Below are 12,094 nucleotides of genomic sequence, written 5' to 3'. Positions count from 1 at the left end.
TGCAGGGTGTACACATTGCCCTAACTAGAGGAAATTGCATGGAATTAATAGATAGATATTGAAATTTGAAAACTAAAATTAACTGGTAAAATGTTTAAAATGTTTCACTAAAATCAGATTTTCCCCCATTTTCCTATCAATATACAGTGTAAAGAAATTAGGGCTGGCTCAAGAGTTTTGCACAATTAAGCTAAAGCAACTCAGAGATAATTGACAATTTCAGGAATTTCTTTGAGATCTACGTACAGTGGTTAAGGTAGTTTATCTTACACAAGTACTTCTCTTTAGTATCTTCTTTGACAACAACCTTGCCCAGCAAATTAAATCTGTTTTTCTAACTGATTGAACTGGTCTGATCCCAAAGGTAACAGAATCCTGTGCTGTTTCATTTTATTTCTACTCAAGAATAAAAGTCAAATAAAAAGTCTATTCAACTTCGGATGGAATGGAGAGAGTATGTAATCATAAATCTGTGCGTTCATCATTTGTTTGAAGCCGGCTCACCTCCTGCAACCACTTTTCCGAGAATACGCGCTTCTTTTGCGGTTCGGACTCCTTCTGACATTTCTTTGGAGGTGGAGGAACACCAAAGTAACTGCTTACAGGAGCTTGCTTCTTCGACATCTTTAAGAGTTCTAAACTAATGTCTGTCCTCCTCCAGAAAATCTTATGTACGCAAACACGCATTGCAACTTCTTATCTGGTGCGCGTCTTTTATTTTGACAGCGAATGCACACCTGCAGACCACTTATGTGCACCCCTGTTTATATTGTTGGAAACCCCACTCTACAGGGACGAGCATTGTCATCTTGGAGGACTGAGGCTCCTGTTAGTTATATTAATAAATTGATAAATTAGCAATATGTCTTGTTTATTTTTCAGACATCAATAATCTGATCCAATAACCAACACCAAACAAGCGTTAATAGCAGAATAAGCTGTTTGACAGTAGTAGAGAAGATTTGACGAGTCTTTTATTGGCGCAAACCACATACTCAACTCAACTCTGCTGCTCAACACACAAATAGATTTTCCTTACACGTGTGGCGAGGTGGCTAAAATGCAGACATTCTGTAATTAAGTGGGTTTAAAAATAATCTTGTAAAAGTTGAAGTACTGTTTCAACTTTTACACTGAAGCAAAAGTGGAGTATACGTACAGGTAAAGGCTCTGAAATAAACTTAAAGTAAGAAAGTAAACAAAGATAACTCTTTATAAGATGTTTCTACCAGCTATTTTTGTCCAAAGCAAACTGAACCTTGTGCTATATTAATGTAATAAAATTATATTAGCAAAAAGACAGAACTCATTTTATTTCTGCCTCCTTTTATTCTTACTATATGCTCAACATAGCAGCACACTGAGTGCTATTCATAAGTAGGAGAAAGATCTTACAGTTTTTCTTGATTGCTTAAACACTATAACCAGTCTCGTGAACCCAAATTTAATAACCATAATGACACTTTCCAAAACGGACACCCACTGTAAACACTGAACTGTAAACACTATGCCCCTGCTTTACCACATGAGTCAGATGTGGTGAACTGTTACTGCAACCATAGGGTATGGTTTTGGGTGTAGAGCTTCATTTTGACCTCAAAATACGATGTTTGGGAAATTGGGTGAGATGTTATGGATTTGTGTTTTGAGAATACGAGGCATAGTTTCAAAAAATTTGTTTAAGCAATCGAGAAAAACTGTAACATCTAGCTGCACGGTTTTGTACAGCTTCACAGGTACCAATGGAAGTTCAATAAATACGGGGGGGGGGGGGGGGGGGGGGGGGGGGGGAGTCTCCCTTGGGATCTCAATTTAAAAAAAAAAATAAAAAATTGCATTTCAGATTTCACAAAAGTACTTTTTTTTCTCTTTTCCAATGTCTCTTGCTCCATAACTAGCTGTTCTTACCTTTAAATAGAACTCTGTCTTCCTCTCCTTTCCTGTCTTTCATACATCTTGCTCCATCTTTGAGTGACGTGAGCTCTCATTCTTTTCTCCTGTTGGGAAATATCGCAATTGTACCTTTAACTAGCATACAGAGTGTGCCCTAAGCTTCACAGAAACAGTTTGTGTGTTTGCTGATGTTTGTTGAGCTGATAGAAACGCTACATTTGAAATTACCTACCACTTTTAAACAAAAACAAAATGTCACTCTTTGTGCTCATTTCTCTCTGTAGGGGTAGCTAGATGCTGAAGTAAGAACACCTGAATATTGCGCAGTAAATCATGCATAAATTACATGATTTTGTCTTTTTCATTTGCCTTTTTCATGATAAGCCGTGGTGATTGAATCAAAAACATTCAGGATTGAAGGTATACAGTAGCGTGAAATAATAACTCCTCAAATGTCTTAAACCAAAAGTAACTACCCTGTTTTGAAAATGTAAGCAGTAGGAAGTAGAGATATTTGTAAGAAAATAAATGTAAAAAGTAAAAGTAAAAAGTTTCCAGAAAACTAAATACTCAAGGAAAGTAAAGATAATGGAAAATTCTACTTAAGTACAGTAACACAGGATTTTTTGCTTCATTGCTTCCCACCTCTGCAATTGTGCACCTTTTAAGAAGAAATAGGCTTTTATACACTATAGAGAAGACAGATGGCTGGAAAGAGGAGTGAAAGAGACCATCTATGCCCACTGTGAACAAGCATCTTTGAACAGAGGGGGTGTCTTATGACACCAACTCTCTGGCACCTACAATGCAGTTTTGAGATCCCATCCGAGGTGCCTCAACCCCACTCACATCTTGCATCAGATGATCTCAATGGGTCACATAATGGGGCGAGGCAAAGTCTCACAATGGTTTCGCCCAAAACCTTTTTCACACCTTGGAGCATGTGATGAGGCACATGATCAATAGTGGGTCAACGACACTCTTAACAACTCCCACTAGGGATTAAATACCTGGGACTCTTTACCATTTGCTTTTTACCTGAAGAAGCTTCTCAGATGAGAGCTGAAACCTTAAAAAAAAAAAAAAACGTTAAAGAAATCTAATCACTTTCTTTCCAAGCTCATTAGATATCACAGATACAAGCAGCAGAATTATTTTCCTTCAAAGAGTGGCTCTTAGAGATAGGGTGAAGAGCTCAGTCATGCAAGAGGGACTCAAAGTAGAGCCGTTGTTTCTTCACATAGAAAGTTGAGATGGTCCAGGTATCGGACAAGGATGCCTCCTGGAAATCTCTTCTGTGAAGTATTCTGGGCATGTCCAACTGGGAGGAGGCCCAGGGGCAGACCCAGGACTCGCTGGAGAGATTATGTCTCTTGAGAATGTCTCAGTGGTGGTTGGGGTAAAGAAAAGTGTGGGCTTCACTGCTCAGATTGCTCACCCTGTACCCAAACTAAATTAATCCCAAATTAATCCATCCATCCACTTTCATAACTACCTTATCCCAGCTTGAACAGGGTAAAAAGTTAATTACCAGCCCATTGCATTCTCACATCCGAGCATCTAATATAGAATATACTTATTAACATAACAAGCTTGTCTTTGTTGCAGCTAAAATAGCAGCAACAATTTCCTGCTAACCTCATTAATTCTGTGCTGCCCATGCACAAACAAACAAACAAACAAACAAAACACAAACACACACTCACTCTTTCTCTCTCTCACACACACCCCTACACACACACACACACACACACACACACACACACACACGAGAACTTCTTGTGTTGCACCAGAGTTTGGTACTCTATCTAAAGATCTACATAGCATATCAAACTTGCGGGTTCTTGCCAGATGTGATAAACAATTTATTGCTTAATTTTCTCACACTAGGAAGTGTTTCGTTTGCCTTTGTGGTTACCATGTCTGATGAGCTAAAATGCTGTTTCTAACAACCTCTATGTTTGATCTGTTAAATGATCATTTTTCTCCTAATTTAAGGATCACTTAGACTTAATCAGGTTCATACAATATACAGTGAATTACTGAGCAGATCTCAAACAAATGAAGCCATTTCCATTAATGCTGCTTAATGTTGTTAGTATTATTGTCTTTATTTATACATTTTCATCATATACGTCAAATGCTTGTGTCCCATATATGAACACATAAAATGTTTCTTAATTTACCTTAATAAAATATGTAAAATCATTCAAGGTAATTCGGATTTACTTAGTAGAACTCATTAACCTTTACTATTCTGATCTGACAATGATGTTGCTTTCTGTTTTAATCATCTTTCATTTTTTTTTCATTTCACTGTGTTTTCCTCAGAACCTCAGAAGACTAGAAGTGGAAAAAAATTGTTTCCTTGTTTGTGTAGCCCGTGTCTTGACAAGTGAATAAATTCCCCAGCAATAAAAAAAACAACAAAAAAAAATTAGTAATCATTCAAAGCAGTTTAATGTTTCTTTATAGAATAGTTTATGCACATTGTTTTCGATGTAAAACTAAAGGGCAACATCTCCAGAAAAACTCAGGAAATGCGAAAGGTTAAATTTAAATATGACACTTTGTGCTATAAACAGACAATGTGCACCTGCGTAAATTTGCAAGGAGTGCACACACAAACACACACACATACACACATAAAATACACAGTGTACCCTCACCACAAGATGTGGAGCCCAGCAGGAATGAGGCCTATGATAGGGGAGCAGGAAAGGTGGGTGAGGAAGTGGTGATTTTCATCTGCGTACTCCCACACAAAACTCAGATGTGGGTATGAAAGAGAGAAGTGTGACATGTTCTCATTTTGTCCTACCCGCAGTTCTTCCATTTTGTGAAATACGTAATACTGCTGGGATCATATGAATAACATCTTTGATAGCAGGAGCGTATGCTTTACAAATTTGCTCAAATGGTTCCTCTTACAGTGAAAAATTTCACCCAAGACTTGGCTGGGTATGTGCTTCTCTAACAAAAAAAGGAAGTACAAGCTGCTTCCGTGTTGCGTTAATGGCCACAGTATTTTCAGAAAGAGTTTGGAAACAAACACATAGGTTGGGACATTTTCTTAACAATGTACAAATACATAACTATACAAAATCCCTTTTACCACGAAAACATGGATTAGAGTAACTTCCTTTTACGATTACTGTATGACGCTGTTGATACTAGACTGAATACACATTGTAACCAAAAAACAAAATCAAACAAATTAAAAAACTAAACTAAAAAATAATAATAAAGAAAACACATAAAGAAAAAAAGAAAAGGCCATCATATGAACAAAAACAACAACAACAAAACCACTTGGCAATACATACAGTACAAACAAATACTGGGTGCAACACTAACAGCAGAACAAGGATTTAGTTCATTTTTTTACAGCTAAATTAAGGCACATACACTGCATGTGTCCATACACAATTGATATATATTTTAGATGGAAGGGATTTAAAAAAACACATCAGCAGAAGAGACTACGTAAAATAAAGCCCTTTTCTTTTTCTTTCTTTTTTAGTTTAGCATGGGAAAATAGGTCTGTGGCATATGTTCTATATGTGCATCTTGCAGAATCAGCTGTGGTTTCTCAGGTGTTGCTGCTGCTGTTCTCAGCTGTCATTTTGGAGGAGGCGCCGGAAGTATAGAGATAGTCTTTAAACAGGCTCATCACTCTCTTCTTGTATGTCTTAATGGCAAAAAAGTAGATGACTGGATCCAAGCAGCAGTTGAAGTTCATTAACGAAACGGTAATCTAGAAGGTAAGGGTAAATTATGAAAAGGAAAAAAAGAAAGAGAAATGACGGGGACATTTTAAAATCAATTGAAAAAAGAAAACACAGCAGTTCTCACCTGTAAAGACACTTTAAAGGCTCTCAGTTCTTCACAGGTTGGCTGGTGGTGTATTTTTCTGGCCATAAACTGGATGACATTGACGTGATAAGGGCTAAAACATACGATGAAGGTGAGGAGGATGAGCAGAATAATAGTGTTGGCCCTGTGATTCCTCCTTGAGCGACCAGTTACAGAGTTCTTTTTAGCTGCATCTCGCAGTTTAATGTTGATCTTGGCGTAGCAGCACATGATAATGGTAAGCGGGCAGCAGAAGGACACAACGCAGGCCAGAATCAGAAGATACGGAGTGAAGCGGGAGCCCTCGAAGTTGAAGTACTCCATGCAGGTTCGTCTTCCCTGATGCTCATGCAGCATGCTGCGGAACAGCAGAGGCGCTACCTCCAGAAAAACTAGAGCCCAGACCAGGCAGCACACCCTTCGAACAACCTTTACACTCCTTAAACACTGCAGCCGGTGTGGATGCACCATGGCCAGGTATCTGTCCAAGCTGATGCAGGTCATGAAGCCGATACCTGGTGAGAATGTAATGGAAGTGACACACAGCTTCTGCTTATTGCGTTCACCATCCCAGTTGCAATCTGAGCATTTTGTTTTGTTGTTGAACATTTGGAAATGTTTCATGTATTTCAAAAGTTTAAATGCAATGCTTTTTGAGTGTTAGTAGATATATATGTCATATGTGACAGATATGATGTACTGGTCATGTCTGTAATTACTGACATGTTTTGCATGTGTCTTTCTAAATAGAAAAAAGTGAACTAAAACTAGTATAAAGATCTGGCAGCACCTGTACAGACATACACAAAGACAAGCTCCAAAAGTACAATGACAAAATTTCTCATATTACCTGCATATGTGTTTGTAAAGAAAAGAAGTGTGGTCACTTTGCAGAGAAGGTCACCAAAAGGCCAGTCAAAGTGACGGATGTAGTAGGTAATTCTCCCAGGAAGTGCCAGTGTGAACAGAGCATCAGATAAAGCAAGGTTGACCAGATAAATGGAGGTGGAGTTGAACTTCTGTTTTCTCTGGCAGATGACACGGAGAACCAAACTGTTGCCGCATGTGCTGATGATGAATACCACAGAGTAGAAAATGGGGAAAAGGACCACTGCGGCTCTTTGGTATACAAACACATCACAGCTGCTCTGGTTTGATGGAACTGCAACAGAGTCCAGGGTCATGTTTCCACCAGCCATCTTGCCTGTCACTTTATGAAAATAAGAAAGAATGTCATAATAAATCAACACAGGCAGGAAAATGCATGTAAATACAGGAGCAACAGACCACTGTGCTGCTATATAGACAAAGAAAACTATAATAAGGAATACTTACAGTTAGAAACAGAGTAACCAAGTATTTTTTAACTGTAAATGCTGCAGAGTCTGCTAGTTATGGTTGTAAAAGAAGCAGCAAGGCTTGAAATATCTTTGCAAAGTTTATGTGAAGTGTTCAAATCCCACCTCTCCTTTCTGACATCACACATTACATTTGGGTAAATGTCACACATGAACAACAACAGTAGTTGCATGTTAACATCCTGTCCCCCAGGACATGCAATGCATTAAAATACCCTCATTTAAGATATATTGTACTTGTATCAATTGTCATCCTATTTGCCATTTCAGTTTTTTTAGTATTTTTACTTTTTAATTGGGATGACAATGCTACTTTAAATCACAAGCTGTGAGGCAGGTAGTCATTATGTATTTACATGCATATACATACATATATGTGGCATAAATTTACATACATGCTGAGAACATAACAGTAACATTCATATATGTTATTTCTAAAAGTTTATCGTTATTGGGTATTAACACTTAAAGTGTGACAACAAGAAGCCACTTGGACTGTGATGTGTGACTTCAATTTTGTTTTTGTTTTTTTCCTTTATGCAGACAAAATATATATAAACCATCACAGGTTTGCACTGTTTGTGGTGGCAGAAATCTTGTTTGAGGGGAGGGTTTGTGATGCAAACTAAGGGGGAAATCAAATTAATTTAAATTAATTTGAGTTTTTGTTAGTTGCACAGTGGAGTAACTAAAAGATTATGAGATTTGGAAACAAAGAGGTTGTCTACCAATTCACTAGTCAGCATGTCGAAGTACCCTTGGGCAAGATGCTGAACCCTGACTTGGCCCTGAGGCATCCGTCAGCAGCGAGTGAGGGTTTGTCCCTGTGAGTTTGTGTGTGTGTGAGTGTTAAACAAAAAACGATATGAATGTGTGTGATTGGGCGAATGGGATTTGTAGTAGAAAGCATTACAAGTGCTCAAATAGAGTAGAAAGGGTACTACAGTACATAAATACAAATCGTCTTACAATTTAGAAAGAGAAAGATATGACGTGATCTGGGCATAAGGAGAAGATACAATATATCCTATCTTGTCTTATTCTGTCTTGTGTCGAAGAGTATGCACCTCATTTGGGAGCAGGATTGAAAAAAAGGACCGTGTAGGTTGACTAGAACTGATTACTTCTTCTTGTAGAGTCTGAATATATTCAAAAGCAAGACTTACATGCATACCACAGAAGGAGTTGTGATATGATTTGAATTGACTGCAGTTAACATAGGAGTCACTTTCACTGCTGCTGGCAGTGGGTGCAGCGCCGTTTTGAGAAAGGTTAGATGAAGTGATAGAGTGTGAGGTTTTATTACGTTCCCGTCTCTGAGGTTTTTCAAGTTCATACTCTTATGTAGCTGAGGTAAATGCAGAAGGCCTGAGATGGTACTGATGGAAGATATAGCAGGAAGCTAAAGTATTGCTTGATGTGTGAATGAAACACTAACAGTCTGAAGGCAGTTGTGTCTCCATATATATATATATGTGCATGTACAAATCAAAACCACCAACCCGCCTGAAAGATTAAAAACATATAAACACTCTAAACTGAAATACAAGGTGTTAAATTCTGAGAATAGTTATAGCGGTTACATGTGGCAATGTGAATCTGTGTTGGCAAAGGAAGGTGCAACACGAGCTTCACTGCAAACAAAAGACGCAGTGTGCTCATACTACTTCACTGATGGAAATTAGGTGCCCCAACATTTTGGACTGTTTTGTATTTTAAAGTGAAAACATCAAGACGATGAAGAATAGTCCAGTGGCGTTGATGGAGGGAAATCCCCGCTAATTCTAATAAATTATGACTCATTTTAACTGTGTAGCTACAGCTAGCAGTGTCAGCAGCCACCTGACAGCTGGAGTTGCCATTTCCCTCATGACACATGACTGTAAAACCTTTATAATTGAAACTGATGAGTGAAAAAAACAAAAAAGCAAAAAACAAAAGTGAATGCATGTATGTCTTTCTGTCTGTAAATATGTCTGTGCAGGTTCTCAGTCATCCAGGTCACAGTAATCTAAGTAGCTTGAAAAAAGGTATAGAGTGAGGTCATGTTAAAAATCCATTCAAGTTTGGCTTAAATCCACCAAGGTCTTCAAGATAAACTTAATGATTTATTGATCAAAATTGACAAAAAGCCTTAGAACTTAGAAACTATGATTCTTATAAGTGTGGTGTGTATTGTTAACATATAGAAAGTACCATATAAAGATGTCAAATTTGACCTCTGACCTCTCCTTCAAGGTGAAAGTGATAACAGTGTTGGGAAGGTTACTTTTAAAATGTATTCCATTACAGAATACATGCCCCAAAATGTATTCTGTAACGTATTCCGTTACGTTACTCAATGACAGTAATGTATTCTGAATACTTTGGATTACTTAATATATTATCATGCTTTTTACAACAACGTGAATGTACTATTGCCGTGTGATTTATTACTATTACTGAAGGTCCGCGACTCCGAGCTGTAGTAAAGGGACCTCTGACTAATACGGCGGGGTCCCTGTCGGCTCGTAGCCAAAAGCTAGCTTTACTTTGTTGTGTGGGTCAACTTTTCTTGCGAGAGACAGAGAGAGGCGTTGAAAGACTGCTCCAACGGAACTTATTGTTTTCGGAGGAAAACACGAACACGGTGTACAGTCGAGTCTTAATAGCTTGGCTGAAGTGCTTATTATTATATTTACATGCTTCCAGCTCCCGTTTTTCCTCGATGACAACTCGTACCTTTCCACTCCCCTTTTTCTCCCTCCTCGCGCTCACAGACCCATAACGTGTATGGCAGTCCATTCTCTCTGCGGACTACACTGCCCATGATGCTACATTCTTTAGAGCTATGCTTGTAGCATTCTGCCTGTTAGCTTAGCACAATAACAACAACAACGAAAAGGCGCTCTCTCACCTAGGAAACACACAGTCGCAGAGAGAGAGCGAGCGTCGCCCTGTAACCATGGCAACCGTAACGCTGCCGCCTGGAACAACAGAATGTAGCTGTCAAACAAAACCCAAACAGTCCTGACCCGCGACAAAATGAAACAGGAAAGTACCGCAGTGTAATCCATTTATTTCAACAAAGTAACTGTATTCTGAATACCACCTTTTTAAACGGTAACTGTAACGGAATACAGTTACTCATATTTTGTATTTTAAATACTTAACGGCGGTACATGTATTCCGTTACTCCCCAACACTGAGTGATAATAATGCTAGATTATGAAGTATTCAGCCATCTTTCACAGCCATAGAACTTGAGTAACATCTTGAGTAACATTCAGGTTTGATATGATGTCGGCCAATCCTTTGTAGCTATAACAGCTTCAACTCTTCTGGGAAGGCTTTCCACAAGTTTTAGGCATGTTTATGGGAATTTATTACCATTCTTTTAGAAGCATAATTGGTCAGTCACCGGTCAGACACTGATGCTGGACAAAGAGGCCTGGCTCGCCGTCCCTACTCTAATTCCTGAAGGTGATCTATTGAGTTCAGGACTCTGTGCAGGTCAGTCAAGCTCTTCCACAACAAACTTGCTCATTCATAGACCTTGTTCTGTGCACTGGTCCGTAACCAAGTTGGAATTGCAAGGGACCATCCCCAAACTGTTCCCACAAAGTTGGGAGCATGAAATTGGCCAACTTTCTTTGGCTGGAACTGAAGAACCGAGCCTGAAAAACAACTTCACACCATAATCACCCCTCCACCAAACTTTACACTTGGTACTATGGAGTCAGACAAGTACATTTCTCCTGGCAACAACCAAACCCAGATTCGTCCATCAGATTGCCAGACAGAGTACACGGGCGATGTGCTTTAGAGCACTGCATCTGGCACTTTGCATTATGTTTGGTGATGAAAGGCTTGGATGTAACTGCTCAGTCATGGAAACCCATGCAGAATCTTTCCCCTATGTGCCTCAGCACCCACCAATCCCCACTCTGTTATTTTACATGGTCTACTGCGTCATGGTTGAGTTGCTGTCATTCCAAATCCCTTGCACTTTGTTATAACATTACTACCAGCTGAATGTGGAATATTTATTAGGGAGGAAATTTTACAACTGGACTTGCACAGGTAGCATCCTATCACAGTACCATGCTGGAACTCACTGAGCTCCTTAGAGAAACCCATTCTTTCACAAATGTTTGTAGCAGCAGTCTGCGTGCTTAGGTGCTTCCCACATAGCAAAATTGGTATGGCCCGGATCTGGCCCACACAATGTGCTTACACATGGCCCACATACTGCAAAGAATGACAGCCCTTTGGTGGCCCAGATCAGGTTTGCCAGATGTGGCCCACACATGGGCCAGCAGTAGACACACCGCTGGCTCTGTGCTGGCCCAGAACAGTTTCAGCTCTGGCCGCAGATGTCAGCCTAATGTGTACCTTAATCAAGCCATATAATAAAAAACATATGCCGGAACATGCAAAACACTGCAAAAGTAACATGACAAAACTCTGTTCAGACAGTGTATGGAGAATAGGAATATAAATATTGCCATCATTGCCAGGCCTGGCAAACATCTGGTTGACATACACCCTGCCATGACACCAGTCAGTCAGAAGTGCCAGCTTGATGCTGGATCCAGGGAAGACCTGTTTTCTATGGGCCTGGGCCACATAAACCAATCCACCAGGTCTGGCCCATATCTGGATGACATACCACTTACCATCCCAGAAGTCATCCAGCAGTGCCGACTTGATACCAGATCTGGGCCAGACCTGCTTGCTATGTGGGTTCTTGTACCAAATGACTGGAACACCTTAATTCAGTGATTTGGATGGGTGAGTAAATGTTTTTGGCAAAATAGTGTATTCCTTAAAACTGTGCCAGGCACATTTGCGGGGATTCTAAATATATAATTACTTTGGACATCTGAACTCTTCTTCAAGGTCAAACTTGTATTAAAAATGTCTTTTATCTTTAAAACTATTGTTAAAGTTCTATTGCCTTTGTTTGTATTGGCAACATTTAGTAAATGATACTAGTATATGGGGAT

The 12,094-nt window shown here is 39.3% G+C and overlaps 1 protein-coding gene across 4 annotated transcripts; it reads right to left on the bottom strand.

Moving 5' to 3' along the window:
- Positions 1 to 5,338: 5,338 nt before the first annotated feature.
- si:ch211-184m13.4 (G-protein coupled receptor 183) lies at positions 5,339 to 10,283 on the bottom strand. Of its 4 annotated transcripts, none has more exons than XM_076874821.1 (4): positions 10,003 to 10,283; positions 6,599 to 6,958; positions 5,749 to 6,263; positions 5,339 to 5,650 (listed from the first exon to the last, which is right to left on the bottom strand). In XM_076874821.1, exons 1-4 carry the CDS (start codon positions 10,160 to 10,162, stop codon positions 5,486 to 5,488), a joined length of 1,200 nt encoding a protein of 399 aa, XP_076730936.1. In that variant the 5' UTR covers positions 10,163 to 10,283; the 3' UTR covers positions 5,339 to 5,485. The 4 variants fall into 4 exon arrangements, with proteins under 4 accessions (XP_076730936.1, XP_076730937.1, XP_014266029.2 ...); XM_076874822.1 differs by lacking the exon at positions 10,003 to 10,283 and adding an exon at positions 9,788 to 9,984; XM_014410543.3 differs by lacking the exon at positions 10,003 to 10,283 and adding an exon at positions 9,828 to 9,983.
- Positions 10,284 to 12,094: the final 1,811 nt, after the last annotated feature.

The sequence above is a fragment of the Maylandia zebra genome, linkage group LG16 (genome assembly GCF_041146795.1).
Source record: "Maylandia zebra isolate NMK-2024a linkage group LG16, Mzebra_GT3a, whole genome shotgun sequence".
Taxonomy (NCBI): domain Eukaryota; kingdom Metazoa; phylum Chordata; class Actinopteri; order Cichliformes; family Cichlidae; genus Maylandia; species Maylandia zebra.
The sequence above is the reverse complement of the archived record's forward strand: the minus strand, read 5'-3'. Positions and strand labels throughout refer to the sequence as shown.